The sequence below is a fragment of the Lissotriton helveticus genome, chromosome 2_2 (assembly GCF_964261635.1).
Source record: "Lissotriton helveticus chromosome 2_2, aLisHel1.1, whole genome shotgun sequence".
Classification (NCBI taxonomy): domain Eukaryota; kingdom Metazoa; phylum Chordata; class Amphibia; order Caudata; family Salamandridae; genus Lissotriton; species Lissotriton helveticus.
This window is the reverse complement of record NC_136060.1, coordinates 141,465,965-141,490,054: the sequence shown is the minus strand read 5'-3', so window position 1 is coordinate 141,490,054 and position 24,090 is coordinate 141,465,965. Positions and strand designations below refer to the sequence as shown.

The 24,090-nt window shown below is 48.8% G+C and overlaps 1 protein-coding gene across 1 annotated transcript in view; it reads right to left on the bottom strand.

The window, feature by feature from the left end:
• NFXL1 (nuclear transcription factor, X-box binding like 1) overlaps nucleotides 1-24,090 on the bottom strand; it is a 624,964-nt gene that overhangs the window by 578,721 nt on the left and 22,153 nt on the right. The window contains exons 3-4 of the mRNA XM_078678225.1: nucleotides 14,351-14,527; nucleotides 1,481-1,590 (exon numbers count right to left, since the gene is read on the bottom strand). Coding sequence (XP_078534351.1) covers nucleotides 1,481-1,590; nucleotides 14,351-14,527 — 287 coding nt within the window. The remainder of the gene's footprint in view (nucleotides 1-1,480; nucleotides 1,591-14,350; nucleotides 14,528-24,090) is intronic.

Below are 24,090 nucleotides of genomic sequence, written 5' to 3'. Positions count from 1 at the left end.
CCTCAGTCATAGTAACAACAGGCAGAAGTCATGGTGAGCTTCACAGCGATGAAATACAGCCACAGTTGACTGTCTGGTGCTTGACAATTTTGGGACTCTCAACCATCCCTTTTTATGATGTTTCAAGAAATGTAAGTGTTTTAATATGCAAGCCTTTGAAGTTCGTGATGTGGGTGTTGCTCACTTTGGAGTGCCCACTCCTTTGTCCTGTTCTTTATCCAGGAAGCAGTTTATCATAGTCTATGATACTATACCAACTCCAAGCTAGTTTGCCCTGCACACAGGCCATGATGGGAGTGTCAGTATCACTCACATATGCCTACAAAAAAGTCACAAAGACCCCAGCCCTATTCTTTAGGAGTCCCTGCGAGCAGAGTTTCCCTTATCAGACACAATGACTAGGCCCCACTGACTAGTGATCTTTCCAGAACCAAAGATCCCTTTGAAAAGCACAAGAAAGCCTGTCCCTCCCTTCCTTCAGTATATGTGTCCCACCCAGCTCTCAGGAAGGCAGGCAATACAAAAATCTGGGATGGGTCCTCCGACTACACATGCCTTTCCAAGGCCCTGTGCTTCCAATACACAACCCACAGGTGTACCACTCACAGTCACACATAAATTACAGCACGAGCTGCACAGCGCTAGATACTAACAAGATGTAGGCCCAAGGCAGCAGTGTAACTTTACATGAGTGCGCTGGTAGGCCTCACTCCAGGACCACAGGTTTTAAGGTCTGTTCACTCTACTAAACATAACAAAAATGATATGCTGCTCAACCGTGCTTCTTTACTTTTGGGAAGGGCAGTAGCTCTTTACCCTACAAGGGTAAAGCTTTGTGCAACCCCTCCTGGTCTGACAAGACCGCAATCAATGAGACACGCCTAGGTCATGGCTCACAGGCATGATTCATGTTGTCCCATGATAAAAAAAAATTGGCACAAAGGATCCAGGTATCATTGCAGCTGAGTACTCAGGGCAGGGGTGTATATCAGTCACCAAGCAAAAGATCCATCCGTTCCAACAGAACTATATTATATTATGTAAACATTAATATGAGAATGCATAATTATTAGCGCTGCAAGATATTCCTAACCTACCTGCCCAGCGTACAGCCGTTGACCGTCTATGAAATTCTGTATACACTTTATTTTTGACAGCTCATTTGTAAACATTGATAAAAACATGTTTTAAAAAAACGGCACTCCAGGGCATTTTTCGTGCGAACATGCAACTTCAATAAACAGAGTTCTAAACTTTCATAGATATGAATACTGTGAAAGACAAAAGCACTTCTTAATCCACAAACCAAAAATTTGCAATAATCCTCCAAGCAAGCAATATTTCTCTGTAGGTCTGAAGCTAAATTGCATTTATGAAGTGTAAACTCCCAATGTTTATGTCAGTCCAAGGAGTCCATCTGTCTACTGTCTATTAGATACGCTTAACAATGCACACTTCGATAAAAGAAAAACATACTTACAGCTTGGTTCCTCTTGACAGAAGCAATACATATTAAGCAGGTCATAGCACCGGCCTGGAAGGCATCATTTACGTATTGTCGTGTTCGCTGCAGTTCAGTCGAATCTCCGTCTTAAAATAATATGCAAAAAGAAAATCTTCTTCAGCTGGGTTCTTTAGAACTATATGTTTGTAAATTCTGTTATTCTAAATCAATTTATATGAGAAACAAGCAATAGATAAAGGTTATAAGATATAGTGAAGACTGCAATCATTTACTGTGAATATAGGTAATTTAGGTCATTAAACTGCATTAAACATGGTTTGCAAAATTATGAAGTAATACTATCACAAAATGTGATGTAATAACATTACATAAGGATTATGCTACTTTCCAAGTAAGCATCTATTCTTGGCATGTAGAGCTGTAGATTCACATGCTTTGCATACTCCTGCCATCTAGTGTTGGGCCCGGATGTTTGCAAGTTGTTTTTCTTCGAAGAAGTCTTTCCTAGTCACAATGCAAGGTGATTCCTCCTTTCAGTGATAGTGCGAATGAGCATCGACTCCATTGTTAGATTGTTTTCTTTCCGCCATCAGGTTCGACGTGTATTGCTGCGAAACGGTCCTTCGAGTTACCCTCGGTGCGCAATCAACTCTACCTTCGTCGGTATTGTTATCGTAAACGTTTCCCTCTCTGCGTATCCATCCAATCCGAAAGTCTCTCATCTTCGGTCAAATGGACGGCTTTTGGGCCTAGCCGCGTCGATCCACCCCTCTAACACCAGCAAAAATATATGAGGCAACAGCAAAAATGGAAGGGAGACCCACACCAATGGTGCCAGGTCTAACAAAGGGTAAGTAATTTCTAACTCTTTTATTAGATGTGCTCTTTGTGCTGTGGACACTGAAGCGAGAGAAGTTAATAACAGCATTCTCTTGCGTCGACATGCCTGGCTTAAAATTTCTGGGTTTAAACCAGAGGTCCGGCAGTCTATTTTAAATGCTCTTTTTGATAAGCAACATTTTCGGACCTCAGGTTGATGAGGCTTTAGAAGACATTAAAAAAGACACTGTTGTGGCGAAATCCATGGGAACACTTCTGACTCCTTCAAGCAAAGGCTCCTTTCAAGCAGAGGCTCCTTTCGCCGCTCATTCTATAGAGCAGGGTCTAAAAGTACATACTCAGACCCTAACACTTCCTCATAAAAGTCCAACACGCAACCCTCTTCCGGTAGAGGCTTCTGTAGAGGAAGGTACAGAGGAAAGAATTTTAAAGGTAGGGGTAAGAGCAGGCCAACACGTAACTCCCCTTCCCCCAATAAGCAGTGCCTTGCCTACACTTTCCCCGATCATTTAACACCTGTCGGGGAAGACTTCAACAATGTCTCCCAATTTGTCAATCCATAACATCAGACAAATGGGTGTTAGACATATTTTTTTTTTTAAATGTATTAATTGAGTTTACAACACATAAAGCAGTACATTTCAACAATCCCCCCTCCCACTGGTCTGACTTAGATTACAAGGACTGTATAAGCAATAGTGTGACAATCCCCTGTCAGGTGTATACACAGCCATTTAGCCAACAACCCTTAAATGGGCAGGCGGCGATCGTGCTATATCTGCAAGCATGCACGCCAATGGTTGACATATCCCCCCTTCCCAGAGCCACTTCAATGCGGTCTCTGCCCGGCACTCCAGTATATCAATTCCCCCTCCCATAGCCACAGTCTAGGGTCCCTGGTCGTCCTCCGTGGTAGGAGTTTCGCTACTGCTGGTAAAGTATGTTTGGTATAACCCCCAGAAGTTTTTCGGACGACTAGTAGGAGGCAGCAGTTCGCTGTAGTTCTCAGACTGTGTACAGCAGTATAGCAGATCTTGAGCCCAGCGCTTAGGTGTAGGCGTAGGACCTTTCTTCCAACAGCAGGCTACCACCCTCCTAGCCATGAGCAGCCCCATGTCTACTAATCGTCGTGCGGCCCTTGGAAGCTTCTTGGTATATCCCAGGAGCGCTAACGCAGGGTCAGGTGTAAGTACTATTTCCACTATTCTACTAATCTCCGTAAAGACCTTATCCCAGAATCCCCATATTCCCGGGCATTGCCATGCCAGGTGCATGAAATCGGCGTCCGGGGCATGGCATCTCTCACAGTCCGCAGTGTCGCGGAGGCCGTACCTACGCAGCCGCGCCGGTGAGTAGTATAACCTATTGAGGAACTTGAAGTGTACTAGCCGGTGTCTGCCGTTAAGGGATAGGCTCCTAGTGTTGGTGCAGCAGTATCGCCACATGTCATCATCGATCATTATCTGTAAATCAGTCTGCCATGCAAGGCGTGCCTTTGTGTATGTGTGTTCCCTGTGCGCCTGTGAAATTTTATACAAGTTAGACAGCAGTTTCTAAGGAGTCTCAGCCTTAATAATATACGCGAGTTCCAGCACCTCTGGTGGCTCAGCCATATCCTCACCCAGCAATTCTGTAAGCGCGCGCCGCACCCTGTGGAACTGGAAGCGGGTCAGCAGTGGCGCATCTGCGCTGCTATTTGTCGCTTGCTCCCAAGTCTTGGCTATCCCATCTTGGGACAAATCTCCTGCCACTGTAATGCCTATATTGTGTAGATACGACTCCTTTCTCTTGGACAGGGGACAGCAATCTGGCCCAGTCTACCGGCATTATTGGGGTGTACAGTAGAGCGCCCCACCGCAGCTGTAGGAGGTTGTGCCATGCATGATTGGTAGCAGCGACTGAGTCCAAAACGCCAGTTCTACGATCCACCGGATTAAAGATCGTGGATGGGAGCGAGAGGGGGCTAGCAAAGAGTGTTTCCAATCGGACATGTGGAATGGTGCTACCGCCGTGCAGCCAGGTATGCAGGTGCGCGGCCTGTGCCACTCTGTAATATAGCTCCAAGTCCGGGGCACTGAGCCCCCCCATGTTATAAGGTAATGTGAGTAATGTCCACTTGGCCCGGGGTTGCTTCCCTGCCCAAGCCAGTTTGATCATGAGTTGAGTTAGTTGTTTGAAAAAGGATTTAGGGAGTACTATCGGTAGTGTCATAAACAGAAACAGGAATCTGGGCAACACCACCATCTTCATGATGGATAATCGCCCCAATAGGGAGAGTGGGAGCCTGCACCATGCTTCAACGTCGTCCTCCAGTTTGCTGAAGGCCGTGCCATAGTTTGCTCTAAACAATATCTCTGCATCAGTATGAAGTTGTATTCCTAAGTACCTGACTATATCAGTGGTCCATTGCAGTGGATATTCCATATCGATAACCTGCGTGATAGGAGTTAAGGGAAAAGCCAGTGATTTAGACCAGTTAACCTTCAGGCCCGATAAAGCGCCAAAGCGAACCACCTCTCTCAGCATGGAGGTCAAGTTGTTTTCAGGGTCTCGGACGTACAGTAAAGTGTCGTCGGCGTACATAGACACCAATATCTTATATGTGGGGAAGCCTATGCCTTCATTGCCATGATACTCTCGGAGTGCGCAGGCTAATGGTTCGGCAACCAGGGTGTATAATAGGGGCGAAAGCGGGCACCCCTGCCTAGTGCCTCTACTGATGGGAAAGTCGCTGGTCACCAAGTGGCCCAGGCGGAGCCTAGCCCTCGGGCAGTTGTACAACGCCCCTATCATCTGAAGGAATGGCAGCCCCAGGCCCATCCGCTGCAGCACCAAGCGCATGAATGGCCACTCCACTGAGTCGAAAGCTTTTTCCATGTCCTGGAATAGAGCTAATGCTTTCCTATCCTGCCGTACGTGCTGCATCGTGCTTAGGACCGTGCGGATGTTATATGTTGTTCCTGCTGGTTTCATTCCCAGCAAGAACAACATATAACATCCGCACGGTTCGGGGGCCACCAGCCGAGGCGCCAGAAGCGCCAGACGATTAGCTAATACTTTAGCAAACAGTTAATGGGTGTTAGACATTATCCTACATGCCTGGAGCTCACCAGCAATCCTTAAAAAATTCCACCTCGCACTCACAAACTCTCGTCACCAACTCTCACCTGCAGCTCCTCAAACAAGAGGTACAAGCGCTTTTAACAAAAGGGGCTATAGAACCAGTTCCATTACAGTACCAAGGTTCAGGGGTGTACTCGTATTTTCTAGTCCCCAAGAAAGACGGCTCCTTATCCCCTTCCCTGCTGCCGTCGGCTGTTAGCCGTTGTGAGCACTACCTTCGTAATGCTGCGCACGTCCAATGGATGACGTGTACCCGCCCGCGCAACAGAATGCCCGCACCACGGCGGAATTACCGCCGCGGTTAACGGGTTAAGACCCATTTTGGATCTAAGGACGTTAAATCTGTACATACTTTCAGAACATTTCCACATGGTCACGCTTCAACACGTCCTTCCACTGCTACAGCAAAGCGCTTTTATGTCCACACTGAACTTAAAAGACGCATACTTTCAAATTCCAGTTCACCCAGCTCATTGCAAATACCTCAGATTTGTGATAGCAGGAAAACACTATCAATTCAAAGTACTCACGTTCGGAGTAACTACTGCTCCTAGTGTTCACAAAATGTCTAGCAGTAGTGGCGGCATATCTCAGAAGACAACAGATTCATGTCTTCTTATTTCAGATGACTGCTCATCAAGGCTACCACACAAGAAAAGTGTCTACACCACACTCAGGCTACATTAGACCTACTCCACCAATTGGGTTTCACGGTCTCACCTTCAGCCTTCACAAATGCAGTCCTTTCTGGGAGCGACTCTAAACATTTGCACAGCTCTAGCCTCTCCCAATGCAGCCAGAATTCAAAATATTCAATCTCTGCTAATACAGTTTCAGGCCAATCACTACTTAGTAGTCAGGACTTTCATGCATCTGCTAGGGATGATGGCATCATGCATTACGATAGTGTCTCATGCAAGATTGCACATGAGTTCTCTACAACAGTGCTTAGCACGTCAGTGGAATCAGTCTCAGGGTCGCATAACAGATCTAGTGTTGGTAGATAGCTGCACCCATTGCTCTCTGCAGTGGTGGAACACACGAAACTTATCAAAAGGGCAGCCCTTCATCGACCCTGTTCCACAGATCGTGCTAACAGCAGATGCATCTCTCACAGGTTGGGATGCCCACTAAATACGTTTCTTTTAAACTGCAGATTGCTTTCAAAACATTCAACAGAATTGACCTTGTGATCCATGACCTTGTGAACTCCTCCATCTCACCAGGCATAGTTCCCCCAGCCTGGAAATGTGCCATGGTCAAAGCCCTCCCAAAGAAACCTAATATAAACCCAGCAACGGGGCGTCCCGGCGCTGTATAACTCTGGGGAACCCGTCCTGGCTTTCCCTGTGGGATGGTCCCTTGCTGGGAGTCCCCAAGGTGGAGCCAGGCATCCCCGGAATTGGTGGGGCCGTTGTGGAGATTAGGCAAGCTAATGCCCAGAGTTGCCGAGTGGAACCCCTGATTAGAGTAAGCACCGAAGCGAGAATTATCGAGTCCGCTGACCAAGGTCCACGACCCTGCTGCGTCGGGAATTGAACCCTGGTCCCAGGCTGACTTCTGCTCTCAGGCTTGCCGCCTCTAACCAGTGAGCCACACTACTCCCTTCCATTTCTGGTTTGGAAGCTCAGGCAAACATCCCTCACACTGATTCTGGTAGCTCCCAATTGGGCTCGTCAAGCGTGGTTCACGACACTTTTAGAACTGACAGCAGTTACACATCCAAAGATGCATCCCAATTTCAGTCTATTCATGCAGAACCATGGAGAAGTCAGACACCCAAATCCCAAGGAGCTCAATCTAGCAATTTGGCTCCTGAAGTCATAGAGATTGGCTATATCAGCTTGCTACCAGAATGTAAGACCATTCTTAAAGAAGCAAGAAAACCTACTACAAGAGCATTCTGTGCAGCAAAATGGAAAAGATGTGTTATATATTGTACTAATAACAATATTGATCCATTAGATGTATCCACTCAAAACATCATGTGTTACCTTCTGCATTTACAGCACGGCTAGGAAGACCTTCTTTGAAGAAAAACAACTTGCAAACATCCGGACCCAACACTAGATGGCAGGAGTATGCAAAGCATGTGTATCTACAGCACACATGCCTTGAACTTTGCCTTTTTGCAGCGTAATTTCGTCTATCCTGCAGTATAATTTGATCCTTCCCTGCTGCATAATTCCAGTGGCCCTGCACATAACCCACAAATATTAGAGACCTTGGTTCGGCAAAGTTGTTGTAGGCTCAGGCAGGGAAACTTCCTGAAGTCAACCACAGACCGGTGAGGTAAGTTGGGTTCTTGGGGGATGCCTGGACATCGTCGTTTGGGTCAACCAAGGCTGTGGGGCGTCGGGTGCAGGGGTGTCTTTTGGCGCTGGATTTCTTTACCACCTCATGTTGCGGTCTGGGGGAACCTTCAGGTTGAGGGAGGTCGGGATTACCAGAATTCAGGACAGGATCGATAGGGTGACCTCCTTGTGGTGTTGGGCCACTCTAACTCTGGCCGTGGGGCCGTGGGAGTCGGGTGCAAAGTGGTGCAGAGTCGTCGGAATCCAGATTCTGTGGGTGAATCTTTGCTTGAGCACACCCGGTGCTCACGGGAGACAGAGTCTGTAAAGTGAGTGCAGGGCAGGTCCTCCGCGCTCTGGGGGGGATGCTGGACACCCCAGTTTTTTCGCATTTAGCAGGTCCGAGGATGACAACCCGGTAGGGGTGGGGCCATAGCAGTAGGTGTCCGCTTCTTCCTTGGTCAGCACGACTCTTCAGTCCAACTTCTTTCTTCCTCAAATCTGAGGAGGCAAGGTTCAGGGTTGCCCCAAATACTAAGTGTAGGGGTGTTAAAAGGGCTGTCTTGCTTGGGGTGGGTACACCCCTAGTATTCCACCCTCCAACGGGGGGGGGGGTGCATGAGCCTCTTCCTGATTGGTTGGGTCCCCTCAGCTTCAAGATGGAGGGGACTGAGATGTGTACTTCACCTTGCCTACCCCACCTGCGGGGTGGGGTTGGCAAAGGTGGCCACACCTCTCCTCCTAGATTGGTTTTCCTGCAGATTCTCCCACCAAACGGGGGGCAGAACCGGTGGCAGTCAGTTGCTAGGGGTAGCAAAAGGCAGGGACAGCTCACAAAGGGGGCAGGCCTTTGAAGCTTCCCCTTCATGGACCCAGCCCATCCTGAGGAAGGAGGCATTACACCTCTGCCCACCGGGATGGGCTTTGTTTCTGGACCCAGAGAGCGGAAGATCTCTACCCAAGGGTCCAGAAACTTGTCTGGTGGTGGCAAATGGTGGGCAGCATTTCTGGAACCACACCAGGGCTATTCGTTTTTCAGGGGCCATCTTTTAGATGCCCTCCGAGTGCATTTTACATTAAATCCCACATTGGCATCAGTGTGGGTTTAATGTGCTGAGAAGTTTGCTATCAACCTTCCCAGGTTTTAGTAAAGCCATTATTGAGCTTTGGAGTCGGTAATGACCAACTCCCAGATCATATACTCTGCATGGCTTTACTACACTTGGACTTAGACACTGTAGGTGTACAGGACTCATGCCACTGTACCCTCACCTGAGGACTTGTGCACCCTGCTGATCTTAGCACTAACTCTTTAGAAGCCTTTTATTTTAAGTTTAAAGTATCTGAAACTAGCTCATTTACTGGGATGTTGGTTTATAGACCTCCTGGTTCTAGATCGACCTTTCCAAATGAGATTGTGAATCTCATAGAATCCTATTTGGTAAAGAGTTGACTGACTATCTGTGGCTCTGAAGGAGACCCTTGGTGGTATGGGGGGGTCCCAGTTGGTTACAGCACCCAACCATGAGGCAGGACATATCTTAGCCAGTATATTTACGAATGATCCTAGAGTAACATTCCAGTTCATGTCCCCTCTTAGTTGGTCAGACCATGGAGCGGTGCTATTTTCATTTACACTGCTGCATTCGCTTTTGAAACATCTTTCAGCCAATGCCAAGGTAGGTAGGAGAAACTAGATGGGGGTACCTGAAGAAGCTTTGTCGAATTCCTAATATAATTTTCCCTTGGAGACACAATGTAGATAAGGGTGCAGAGGCCTTTGCGAACTGGCTGAAAACGCTGCCGATAGGGTAGCCCCCATTCGGGAGATTAAGTTAAGGATGAATTTGCCCATGGCCCCATGGATTAACGAAAGGCTGAAAGCTCCTACACAGGCCTATTGCCATCAGGAGCTAATATGGAGGAAGACTTATGATGAGCAAGAGAAAATTGCTCATAGGAGTAGGATTAGGGAACTCAAAACAGCTCTTGAAGAGGAAAAATCTATATTTTGTACCAACACAATGAATTCAGCCACATCATTTAAAGAGCTCTTTCAAGTGGTGCAACAGCTCTCCTTCACCTCGTCGGTCGGAGGGGTAGAAGGAACGCAACTATCTGTTTTATTTTCTGCGGGATTGCGGGATTGTGCGGGCCTGTTGTGACAAATTTCACTGGTTTGTAGGTTTTGTGCAAATCATTACGTCCTCTCAACTGATGTTTTTAGAGGACTATGTACACAAATGTACACTTGCAAATGTGAATTTGATCAGGACGCTTCTGGTTATGTTTCATGCACACATATATATTGCCACAGGCATAGTGGATGCCTTGATTCACCCGTAACAATTATCTGCAAGGCAGCAGACAAAGAAAAAAAAAAAAACAGAAAGAGTTATGGACAGGCTTTATGAGCAGACACCTGTAGGATGGTCGAAGAAGAGAAGATCACAAAAGAGGAAAAGACAGTGGCATGGCAATAATTTATAACTAAATAAAGGGAAGAGAAATGACGATGATGGTGATAACAGTAAACAGTGACTCTAACGCACAATACATGAAACGAATGCATTAAGGCAAATTACACTCTTCAATTTTTAACTGCAACTATTTTCAGAGTGCAAAAACTCTGTTGAAAGGTGATGATGGACTTCAATGAAAGATTTTCACAACTACTTTTCACCTTTCAAACTGTGAATGGCCATAATTTACTAAAAGGAGAACCCTTCCATTTCATATTGCTTTTTGATGTCACTAAGTTCTGCCCATTACAACTTTACAACAGAGAATATTGCACAACGATGTCCAATATGATGTGGTTCCTCTCAAAAAGAAACAATGCTGTCTTGTGCCAACAGTGCTGTGCAGCATAAACTGCTGCCGTTGTAAACTACATGTGACTGCTCAAAATTACAATGCTATTTGGTATCATACAGCTCTGCCCAACATGATGTAGTACTACATAATATGAAAGTAATGCTCACTGTTGATCCTGTCTAATAAAACACACAGCACTACTGGTTATCACCCAGTGCTCCCAGTATCACTTGTGTGCCAGAATTTGTTCAAGGCGACGCCATGCTTTCACTGGGTAGCGAGCTTTAGCGTTCATTGTGCCAGTGAATTTAAAGCAGTTTTGTTTCCATTTCCGCATCTGTGATACAATCCCCTTACCTGTGACTGGAACATATTAACTTTCTCTGAATATACACAACAGTGCTCACTATGCAAGTTTACATGACAGCATTCACTCTGTCTATCGGCATTCCTATTATCATGTAATGTATTTGTGTGTACATGCCTGCACATAAGCTGCAGTCCAGGTCTTCAATCAAAAAGGAACACTGTGTTTACAAAAATATGTATTCTATTTAGAGTCTTCTTGTTATTTGTTATCACAACCAGCAACACAACCATTAGGAGGCATATATACAGTCATAGGTTGATGCCTAATCCCTCGCTGCAGCATGCTTCAGATGTACCAAAACATCATTCGGTATTCAAACCCCTATTTGCCTGCAGATTTTGCTAAGAATATTCAAGGTTATCTATATATATATAAAAACGAATGTATGTCTGTCTGTCTGTTTGTCCTTTATGCATTACTACACCATTCATCCGATCGCCATGAAACTTTGGGAAGTTGTTGAGTACACTCCCGCGAAGGTTTCTGACATAATTGTTTTTTAAAAATCGGCCCCCCAGGGCCCTCATAATCTTTCGAATACTGATTTTTCCATTTACGGATTACCAGGCGAAGCGACAACGTATAAGTCCATCGATACTGTGATGAATCAAGACAAAGTTGACAATTACCCAACGGAATTCTTGAATTCACTGGATTTGCCAGGTATGCCACCGCACATTTTAACATTGAAAATTGGCGTGCCGATCATTCTTCTCCGAAACATCAATCCACCACGACTTTGCAACGGTACAAGACTTTCGGTGAAAAAGATGATGAACAATGTCATCAAAGCTACAATTTTGAATGGGAAATTCAAGGGGGAAGATGTACTGTTGCCACGTATTCCAATGATCCCAACAGATATGCCTTTTGAATTCAAACGTTTACAGTTTCCGTTACGACTCGCTTTTGCAATGACCATCAACAAAGTACAAGGACAATCGCTGCAAGTGTGTGGACTACATTTGGAGAATCTGTGCTTCTAACATGGACAACTGTATGTGGCCAGCTCACGCGTCGGAAAACCTTCTGATTTATTCATGTACGCACCAGACGGAAAAACTAAAAATTTTGTGTATCCACAAGCACTCGAATAAATAAATAGAATTAAAATGACACTTTGAAATGTTTTCCATATTAAAATGAATGTTTCAATAAAAATGACACAATGTACATTAGACGTTATCATAATGAGTTTCCTTGAATTTCCTTTCTTCTGAGATCGCAGCAACGCACGACGGGTAAGCTAGTGTAATATAAAACCATATTAAAATAGTATAATACATTTGCACACCTAATGAACAAATATAACGATCCCCAACCCTCGGAGGCTCATCATGGCCAGGTTGTTCATAGTGAATCCTGGTTTTCCCCCTATGAACTACTGCCTTTTCATACCCTGCATTCTCAGATCTATGCGGGTCCCTCCCTTCATCCATTACTACCCCTCCTCCCTGATTCACTGTCATTATGTCCTGGCTCCCAGTTTATGACCAAGAATGGCAGACTTGCATTACAACCCAAGAGTCCTCTTCCTCACTATCTCTTGCTCTGCATTTCCTATTAGAAAGCAACACGAGTCTCTCTCTGATACTTGGTTCCTGGCACGCTTTCTTTGTTTTTATTTTTAGGTTGAGCTGGGGAGCGCATGCGCTGCTCTATGAGGCATGCGGTATTCAGGTATGGAATTGAAGCTCCGCCCACTCTCTGTCCATAAGCTTGTGCCATTGTCCTTTGTAAACAGTGGCTTTTCATTGGTCTATAGCTTAGTAGTCCCTCCTTAGTACTTCCTGGTCTCATCTTGTAACCTCCCATAAGGACCCGCCCTCTTACTTGTGTTGTTACTCAGCAGGCTTCAATTCCAGCCTCCGAGCACTATTTCTTTAAATGGTTTTCACCTGCCTAACGCCGCATCTTTGTTTTATCAGCACTGCTAAACGCTGCCACGAGTTTTATTTCCTTATTTATTCACCTTTTTTTGTTTTGTGTAGAAGCGTCCCATGTTGCACTTGCCCGGTAATGGAGGCCGCGCCCCTTTCTTTATACGAGCCGTGTCTAAAGAAAGGGGCGCTGCCTTCATTAATGTGAAAGCGCGGCATAGGGTGCTTTTACAGAAAAAGTATTTGCAATGCAAAAGTTCTCGCAATTGCGAGAGTTTAAGCTATTGTCATTTACAATGCCAAACACAAATTCTCGTAAATGCGAGATCTATTGGATTGCAAATGCTTGTTCTAGATGCCTCACAGACCAGGACACAGCTCTCTAAACATGTTTCCAGGCACATTCAGCGATGGTAAAAAAGCATCAGATAATGTCCGACTGGTGTATAGTGGAAGGAAGCATGTCCTGGGAATAGGGGTTAAGGGAATAGGGGTTAATGGTACTGTGGTTAAGCTTACAGGGGTTAAATGTACAGGGTTTAGAGGTATACGGTTATTAGTAACTAGTTTATGTGATAGGATTAAAGGATACTGGTTTGGGGTGTATGATTAAGGTTTCGAGGTAAAGAGGGTCAGGGCTTAGGGTTTAGAGGTTAGGTATACAGATTTAAGGTTTATGGGGTTACGGGTATGGTGTTATGGATTTGGTGGTAGGAGTAAAACTACAGGGTTCAAAGTACAGAGTGAAGTGCCTGGGGTATAAAATGATGCAATTATGACTGTTAAAAACAAACTGAAGCTTTTTCCTCAGTTAAATATTCAAATTAACATGGATCAACCCCTCTGACAAGCAAATAATCTCAAGACTTTAAGAATCAATAAACTCTTTCTCATCTTGTTCATGAATCGGCTCTGTCTTTCTCCTTGGATGGTCAGGTACCCTACTGGGTTAATTGAGCACCTTATAAGAAAACCAAAAGATGATACTTTAAAGAAGTGCCTCCTATACATATTTATCCAAGAACATGACTGGCAGCTGGAGACTTACCAGATGGAATTATCAACCTGTTTCAAATGATTTTCAGGGTTTGCTAGATATATATTCACTTGCAGTTTCATACTGTCTTAGTGCAATATACTATTTTTAGCAAAAGCTGAAGAAAAATTAAAATGATCAGAAAAAGTTTTTTACAACTTTTTTTAGAGTAGATGCAAGTGATCTTTTGAGTCAACGTTTGGAGGGTTGACAGCACCATGCTCTGTGACTTAGGGGACGTGAGGTATGTATTGCATGGCATAAGTCATTCTGTTCTCTATCTGTAATAACATTGCCTCACTGACAATGCTTCTTCCAGACAATCATCTGTTGTCTTGCAGCACCCCCCTTGAGGACCTACATAGCTGCTCTACGCACGCCTCTTATGGACTCTTGATTGATGGGCCCTTTAGACCTCCTTTTTCCCAGGTTTAACTACATCTCTGCAATCACACTTATTGACAGTGCAGGCAAATGCGCAGGCAGGCACACACACATTCCCCCCCCCTGGTTTTTATATGCAACCTGTTTGGTTGGTGTAGGTTGTAAACGTGCGATCCAGTATCTTTCCATGCTTTCCTTCAGTTTCTTCATCGCCTTCATCTTCGGACGAAGAGCTGTAATGATCTCCCGCAAACTTTTTGACTGCGGCTTGATTCGCCTTTCGGATTTCATCAAACTTTTTCTGAGATGTCATCTCATCTGATGAAATAAAACAATGCATTAATCACGACTTGCAGTGGATGACACACAAAAAAATATATTCTTTTTGCCACAATCTGTAAACTCTTTTGCCAAAGAGGTGTTTTATTTCCAAATAAAAGCCAACTGAAATGCAAACTATAATTGTACCGTGCCTGGTTTTCAGAAGTATATTTGTAGCCAGAATACAAGTCAATATAAAACATTTCGAAGCGCACAACTAACGTCTGCAGTGCATACGCCACTCTCTCTGGGCTAGCTTGTTTTCCCACCAGCACTTTAAACTAATAATATACGAAAATGTCAGGTTCATAAAGAAAGAACAAGCACAGAGAAACATGAAGGTGGTAATAATATATTGTACTTTGCCAAGGGGATTCGGTCTACCATGAAAGGATTGGGTCTCTTAAATTTGTGAATAGAATAGAATGTTTATGAAGTTTAGACATTTGATACAGAGAAATGTACCAGCATTTTAATAGAAACACTTGATGCGGTTCAGTGACAGACAGTGCTATTTAAGCATAGAGGAGTGCATAGTGTGGTTTTCCACTAGTGTCCAGAGTGGCACTAGAACTAAACGTGCTGCAGCACCCTATGAAAATCCGATGGGGGTCAGCTGGTAAACTGAAGAGGCAACTAAAGTGTTCTTCCTTTTTTTCTTATTTGATGTGAGTTTAAACAATGACTGACAAATAGCACCTAACCTCTTATACTGCTGCAATTTTTGTCATCATTTTCTTTGTCCTGCGTGCTACAAAGCAAAGGTATCTTGTAAAATCAACCATGTCACTGGTTACTCGGGTTCAGGGGATTACAAAAGGAGGTGTATAAATCCCATTATTAGGCATATGCATATGCTATCACCAGAATTACACGAGGGATGTTGCCCTCTATTCATTTTATGTGTTCATACTAAGAATACCGTATGCAGTTAAAACTCTTACATCACTTTGAAACAAAAGTGCTCACAAAGTTGCATTTATTATGGGCAATGTATAAGCTTAATTGTATTAATATATTACAAAAAATTCCCCATTAAGAAGAATAGCTTGGCCAGGAAAACGGCAGAGCAAATTGTTTCGGAAGCGGGCAAGGAGAACGGGGGAGCCTTTCCATGCTGCCTATATGCTGCATTCGAGGCGGAGGAGCTGCCGGAGGATTGCAGATGACAATAGTCATTCTGAACCCGAAGGCAGGGAAACCCCACAATCAGTGGGAATACTACCAGCCGATCTCTCTACTTAATACCGATGTTAAAATCCTGGCAAAGGTTCTTCCAGTGACGCTAAGGGGAGTGATAGTGGATTTAGTACACCCAGACCAAGCAGGGTTCATGCTAGGACGATCCACCAGGCTGAACCTGAGCAGGCTTCATAACAATCTGGCAGAAGTGGAATCCCTGAACGAGGAACGCGTCATTACCTCACTCAACGCTAATAGGCCTTTGACTTTGTGGAATGGCCGTAACTCTTTGAAGTCCTGGCCAGGATGGGCTTTTGACCAAAGTACATCAAGTGGGTTAGACTGCTATATGATCGACCAAAAGCTAGGATAAAAGTGAAGGGACACACATGCAGGGAATTTTGGGTGCAGAGAGGCACGAGGCAGGGATGCCCACTATTGGCAGTGATGCCCACTATCGGCGATGCTATTTGCATTGGTGACAGAAACCCTAGCTGCAAGGGTGTGGACTGATGCACAAGTCTGGGGGTGGCCAGGTGGCACAGGATGGGAAGAGTACATATCCCCATATGCAGATGATATTCTGCTGTATTTAAAGACTGGAACACACACTGGCAAGACTGGGGGACATCTTTTTTACTTTTGGTAGACATACCGGTTTCGCCATCAATTGGGAGAAGTCCCTGCTGTTCCCATTAGGCCACTGGACCAAGGATGGGAAATTACCCCTACAGCTAGAACAGATATTTAAATACCTAGAGATTTGGATAACACATTACCCTAAGGCGCACTATGAAGGGAATCGGACGCCCATGCTCCAGGGCCTAGCATGGGATGTCAAACATTGGCATAGGTTGCCCCTATTGTTGAAGGAAAGAGCTGCACTGTTCAAGATGGTGGCCCTTCCCAGACTGCTGTACATCCTCCTGAACGGCCCATATAGGATCCTGGACGCACGGCTGTGAAAATAGATGCCCTAGTACGCGCACTCCTTTGGGCGGGGAGACAACCCCACATCGCTTTAAAGGTTCTCCAAAGGTCCAAATATGAGTGAGGCATTGCCTTACCATGTATCCGGAAATATTATGAGGCAGCACAGGTAGGAGTAATCAATGACTGGGTCTACGTGGATTGGGAAGATCCCACATTTCATTAGGACAGAAAAGGAATAGGTAGAAAGAGTTACCTGCAAACATTGTACGGGGGTGCATTGGCCACCAAGGTGGACCTGCAACTAAGATAGTAGTAGACATTTGAAAGACGTTGACTAGGGAAATGGGCTGGGGCACTAGACTAACAACGACAACATCACTGTGGGAGGGGACTTGACTGCGGGTGGTAGCGACATTGACAGGATTCCAGGGACAGGATAACATTGGACTCTCCACATTGGCAGATGTCTGGGACGCCAATTGAATGATGTCTTTTGACTATTTGAGGACAGAATATCAGATGCCAGAGTCGCAATGGCTACGTTACTGCCAATTGCGAAATGCCCTCAGGGAATGAGTCTCACTAGAGGAGACCCAGAAAGCCTCCTCATTGGAAGAAAGACTGCTAGTTGGGAAAGTGAACATCAAACTTATTTCATTGACATATGGCACCATAATGCAGAACACACAAAACACCCTGCTAAGATTGCGGAAAAAGTGGCAAGACCTGGTGGGGGAAAGAGGACGAAGATTGGCAGACAGCATTGAGCTTCCCTGCGGAGAGAATTGGCAAGGCAGAGAGTGAGCACTGTCTCAGAGATGGAAGACACTGCTGCACACACTTTGGGACTGTCCACGTCTGCAGGTCTTTTCAGAGGGAGTACGAAACTCGTAGGTGGAGGCCACTGGACTCGCAATACTCGGCATATGGGGGCCTACAGAGGTCGCGAAATCAGAAACTTCTAGTAAATCCGCAGGATCTCTTCTCATGGTACATCCCCTCAAGACCACTTCGGTCGGCTTTGGCTCACCTGGTGGTAGTACCTAAGTTTCTGCGGTCCCGGATGGGTGGTCGGTCCTTTAGGATTACCGCAGCGCGGCTGTGGAATTCTCTTCCGTTAGGCCTCAGGGGCCAGGAAGAATTCTCCTCTTTTAAAAAAGCATTAAAGACCCATCTGTTCCCCAGAACAATGTAAACAGAAGGAAGCTGGTAACATCATGCTCAGTGTCATAACAGTCCAAGCGCCAGGATGCCCGTTGGGTGACAGTGTCAGCGCTATATAAAAACGCCTATACATACATACATACATAAATCTGCAAAGAGGAACATCTCTCAGAAATGGGGTAGTGAGATTAACCTCCCAAGCACAAAGACTGGGACATAGGCTTGCACCACTGCAAGATTGTGGAACCGGAGGTGTATAAGGGGAGAGGATGCCGATAGAGATTTGAAAAAATCTGGGGACATTGGGGCCACTGACCCATGTGAGCACCGACAGCGCCACCAGACATGACTTAATTAGATGGGGGGGGGGGGGATGCCGTGGAGTGGCTGTAAGGAACACAGCTGGAATGTACATATTTTTATTAATGTTGCTAACACAGGAAACGTATTGAACGCCACTGCTCAAGGGTCTGGGGACCGACGATCAGTGGCCTGCGTACATCCCAGATAGATGGACCTGTTTTCTCCATCAATAGCAATCATGACCTGGCCTCACTTTGATCTGGAACCCCTTCATATCCTCTCACGGAATGTCAATGGGCTCTTAGACCGTGTGAAGCATACTGCAGTCCAGAAGTATTCACAGAGATCCCACCTTAACGTCCAGATGCTGCAGGAAACTCACCTCCTAGGTTATCACTGTCCATTCCTAGCACACCAAGGGTATGATCAGGTATTTCATGCTGGATTCACTCAAGGCTCACATAATGTTGCGATTCTCAAGGGGCGTGGCTAAGGCGCCGATGGTGGAGGTCACCTGAGTGCTCGGCTCCGCGATCGAGCCGAATCCATCCTGCATAAACGGCTCCAAGGGCTCCCCAACCCCACACCGGGGATCTGACCGAGGGCGCTCCGCGGGGTGCCGCGAGTGGAGAGCTGCGGCGACGCGAGGGATACAGGATCGGCCTCTGGCTGAGCGGACGGGGGTGAGCGGCGCCGAATCCAACATGGCGCCCGCTCCGGCCCGGAGGTTCTAGAGTGCCCGGCGGCCCTCGGTGGTCGCGCCTTTGCTGGATCTCTGCTTCCGCCCCCTGTTCCTGGCAGGGCGCACCGGGAGCCGGCCGCCTGGATCACCGGCGGCTCCGGGCGCCCTGTAGACATTGCGGTGGCCTGCCGGCGGGTCCCCCGGGGGCACTGCAGATTGTCGGGGCTACGGAGGCCCTCCTGTGCCCCATTTAGACCGGGGTGAGCCCTGATTTCTGTTGCCGGCGTCCCTGTGCCCGCTGCTGACCTGCGGACCGTCGCGGCTTTGCTGGATCTCTGCTTCCGCCCCCTGTTCCTGGCAGGGCGCACCGGGAGCCGGCCGCCTGGATCACCGGCGGCTCCGGGCGCCCTGTAGACATTGCGGTGGCCTGCCGGCGGGTCCCCCGGGGGCACTGCGGATTGTCGGGGCTACGGGGGCCCTCCTGTGCCCCATTTAGACCGGGGTGAGCCCTGATTTCTGTTGCCGGCGACCCTGTGCCCGCTGCTGACCTGCGGACCGCATCCAGCCCGCAAAACAGTGGGGGGGAGCGTGGTGGGCCCGAGTGGGCCGTCGGGGTGCGCGGGCCGGCCGAGCCGGAGTGAGAGACCTGTGCAATAAGATGGCGGCGGAGGTGGCTTGAAACGGAGGAAGCCGCTAACGTCTCCCCTCCCCGCCTGCATTTTGCCTCAACGAGGGCGAGCTCCTGACCCTTCCAAGTCAGGACGTGGCTCAGACAATCACGCACACGGACGCAGAAAGCCCTGAACCACGTGAACGTGGACGAGACCTCGCTCTCGGCGTTTATGGAGATCGGTTACTGCTGAGCCCCTTATCCTGGCTGTTGGGACCCGGTCAGGAGGTCCACAGACTGCTAGACCCGAGCCTGGACACGACCATGCTGCTCCTGAACGCGATGTGAGACACTGGCTGGAGATTTGCGCCGGGGGCTGGCCCGAGGTCGTGAACCAGCAGGGAGCCATCTGCGTGCTGGCCGGCGCCTAGTCTGGGATACCAACCTATCTTGAGGCTGACACTTGCGACCACCATGGGTAAACCGAGGGGCGCCAAGGGGAGTGCGCAGGCCACCTCCGACACGGAACTGCCGGACAAGAGTGACCAGCTGGACCTGGAAACGCCAACTGACCCGAGTCTTCAGCGGCAACTCGACAAGATCTTGGCGGCCATTACGGACACGAGGTCAGCACTCCAGCGAGACATCGCCCAGGTGGTCACGGGCTTGGGCTTACTCAGAGCTGACCATGGCAAGCTATCGGACAGGGTCAAGGAGGTAGAGGACTCGGTTGGAACCCTAGAACCGGCGCAAAAGACACTGGCAGTCGTCATGAAGGACGCACTAACAAGAATTGATGTTCTGGAGCGGAGGGCGGAGGAAGCGGAGGGGCGCAACAGACGGAACAACATTCGCGTGGTGGGCCTGCCGGAAAAAGTCGAAGATGGCGACATGGTGTCCTACCTGGAAAACTGGCTCAGGGCGGAGGTGGCGCCCGAGGGGCTTTCCTCCTTCTACACTCTGGAGCGGGCCCACCGAGTTCCGTCCAGACCACCTCAACAGGGACGCCCGCCGCGCCCTGTGGTGGCGAGATTGTTGCATTTCCGCGACAGGGACCTGCTCCTCAATACCGCCAGGAAAAATGGGCCATACCAGGTGGACAACAGCAAGGTGAATATATTTCCGGACTACACCTACGAGACTCAGCGCCAGCGGACCTCCTTCTTGGCGATTAAACGTGAACTGCGCACTGAGGGTGTTCAATATTCATTGCTCTTCCCGGCCCGGCTCCGTATCATCCTTGATGGCAAGACCAAATTCTTCGACACCCCCGATGAGGCGTGTAGCTGGCTGGAACTTTATAGGGCTGGCAAGGATGGTCCTGGTTCTTCTTTCCAAGCTACTTCAGAGGCGGGACTGCCACGGAGATCTGGGAGGGTCCGCAACTGTCGTGGTGGTTTTGGCCGTCCTTCCACGATGGTGACTACGGCGGAACGACGGGGAGTGCTCGAGATGCTATCCAGCATATCGGGTTCCCAGGGTGAACCTGTGACCGAGGAACCGGAGCCTGGAGGTGGCGGAGAACACTCAGACACGGAGGACTCTCAGACTGATAGTGTAACCCTCCCTGTGGTCACCCCAAATACGGCGGAGGAACTGCTTGATGGCCGAGGGTGAACTTGGGTGAGTCGTCCCTGACGGAGCTGAGAGTGCTGTACTATATAGAATTGCACGTCCCTTGTTGAGACTGTTAAATGACTGGTTGTACCATGGGTTGGGGATGAGCCCGGGACTTGTACATTCATCTTATGGCTCGATCGCAACTAGGTGGCCTGAGTGCGGGAGGGCCCCTCTGTCGGTGCTAGACCCCCTCCTTTGCCCCTAAGGCACACCTGCGGTGACTACCGTCAGGTTGGATTTCTAGTTTTGGGACATGGTTTGGATGGGAACTGAGGGGCAATCTCTGGGTCCTGTTCTGGGGGGGAGGGGGGTGATGTCCTGGTTGGGGGTTAGTTTGTTCTGGTTAAGGGGGAGGGTCACCATCGGTGCAATGCGATCATTGTATTTTCTCCTATCTGTGGGAGCTGCGGGGGGACATGCTGGAATGCACTGGGATAATGGCTGATCTATCCAACCTGAAATGCATTACTTGGAATGTACGCGGGCTGCACACCATGTCCAGACGTCACAAAATACATGCATACCTGAAGCGTAGGGGTGTTCAGATCGCGTTGTTACAGGAAACGCACCTCACGAAGGCGGAGGGTTTAGCCCTACAACGTAGATGGAGGGGGCAGATATTTAACACCACATATTCGGCTTATGCTAGGGGCGCGCTAATTTGGGTGCGAGCTGGGGTCCCCCTGCAGGTGACGAAACATACAATTGACCCAGAGGGGAGGTTTGTTGCTATTGCGGGTAAATTAGGGGGGAGAGAGCTGAACATTTGTAGTATCTATGCGCCCAACGTGGACCAACTGGCCTTCCTCGAGACGCTTTCGGGTTCGCTGGCCCACTACATGACGGGGCCGCTTTTGATTGGGGGCGACTTCAATTCGGTGGTGGATGTGGATCTCGATAGATCTCATCCTCCCCTGATGAATTCGCCCACGCACCGGGTAGCTAAGGGTAGGTTAAACTGGCAGACAAAGTGGGGACTGACCGACGTATGGCGCGCCCAACACCCACACACCCGGGACTACTCCCATTTCTCTGGACTGCACGAGCTACACGTGCGGCTGGATGCCCTGTTGGGGTCGGTAGACGTGGTGTCCGCGGCTGTGCGATCCGAGTACTTAACAAGGACTATATCCGACCACAACCCTTTACTGGTCGACCTTCGGTGGCTCCCGAGTGCCCCATGCGTCCCGATGTGGAGGTTGCGGCCCGAGCTGTTAGACGATCAGGTATTTAAGACTGAACTGGAGGACAGGATCGCTACCTATTTCGTGGAAAATGAGGAATCGACTGGGGCTAGGGCCACCGAGTGGGACGCCTTCAAGGTGGTTATAAGGGGCTACTGCATAGCTAAGAAAGTGGGGGTACGCCGAGTCCTATTGGGGGACCTAGACAAAGCGGACCGGACGCTTCGTGACCTGGAGATAAGGCGCCCCGGCAGGCCGGAACTTCGGGAGCAGATGGCGGCCGCGAGAGAGGCGGTGGCAGTGGAGGTTGAACGGCTGCGCAGCTTTGATTACAAGGCCTTCCTCACGAGATCGCTGGCGGAGGGTGATAAATCGGGGGCGCTCTTGGCCTGGCTGTCTAGCCCTGCGAGGCAGACCTCTCCCACGGTGGCCATGCGCGATGCGGCGGGTGTGGAGGTCTATACCCAGCCGGAGATCCTGGACTGCCTCACGAACTACTATGAGGAACTGTACCAGAGCAGGGCGGGAGGGGACGCTGACCCCATCGGCGCCTTCCTGCAAGATCTGCCTATTCCTACCCTGGAACCCGAATACGCCAAGGCGTTGGGGGGAGAGGTGGAGCTGGGGGAGATCCGCAGCGCCATCAAGCGGATGGCACGCAACAAAACCCCGGGTCTCGATGGCCTCCCGGTTGAGTTTTATGCCACCTACATGGACCTCCTGGCCCCGCGCCTACTACTGATCTATAAAGAGGCAAAGCGCTTAGGGTACCTCCCGGGATCGATGCGGGAAGCTTTGGTAGTGCCCCTTCTCAAACCGGGTAGGGAGGCTACTGATCCGGCGTCCTACAGACCGCTGTCGATGCTCACAGTGGACTATAAGATACTGAGCAGCATCCTGGCATCGAGGTTGCTGGAACACATGGGCTCTTTGGTCCACGAAGACCAGGCGGGGTTCATCCCCAGGCGTAACACCACCATGAACATCCGCAGATTGCTTCGTCTGCTGGAGGATAGTCATGAAGAGGCCTCCCAGCCCATGATACTGTCGATCGACCTGGAGAAGGCTTTTGATAGCCTGGAATGGAACTACCTCCATGGAGTACTTGTTGCGTTTGGACTGGGGGAAGGTTTCGCGCGCTGGACCGCAGTGCTTTATGCCTCGGCGGTGGCGAGAGTGAAATCGGGCCCGTTGATATCCCGGCGATACTCGGTGGAGCGCGGCACGCGACAGGGTTGTTCACTATCTCCTCTGTTGTTTGCGCTGGCGGTGGAGCCCCTGGCGCTGTCGCTTCGCACCGGTGCCCACTATGGGGGGCTACGCACCGTTGGGGGGCAGCAGTTCATTTCCCTCTACGCGGATGACCTGCTGTTGTTTCTGGAAGATGCAGAGGAAGCACTGGCCGCCGCCGATGCAGTACTTACGTCTTTTGGCGCGTTGTCGGGCCTGCGGGTGAACTGGTCGAAAACCTGCTTGTTCCCGGTTCGTCACGGGGCACCCCGGCCTGACACATCCAGGGGGATTCGGTGGGCGCCCAGCTGCTTCAAATACTTGGGAGTCCATATTTACCATTCCCCCGCCGATGTCCTGGAGGGCAACATATCTCGTTGTGTCCGGGCATTGAAGGGCAGCATGTTGTTCTGGGCTACTCTGCCGCTGTCAGTGGCGGGACGAATAGCGCTACTCAAGATGGAGGCGCTCCCCCGACTCCTTTATTATTTCAGAACGTTACCGATATGGATTCCACCAGCTGAATTCAGGCGTTTGAGGTCACTCATGGTTGCATTCCTTTGGGGACCGGGCCGCCGCCGGGTTGCGCTTCAGACCCTTATGAGACCAAAAGCGGAGGGGGGACTAGCGGTCCCGGATTTTGAGACGTATT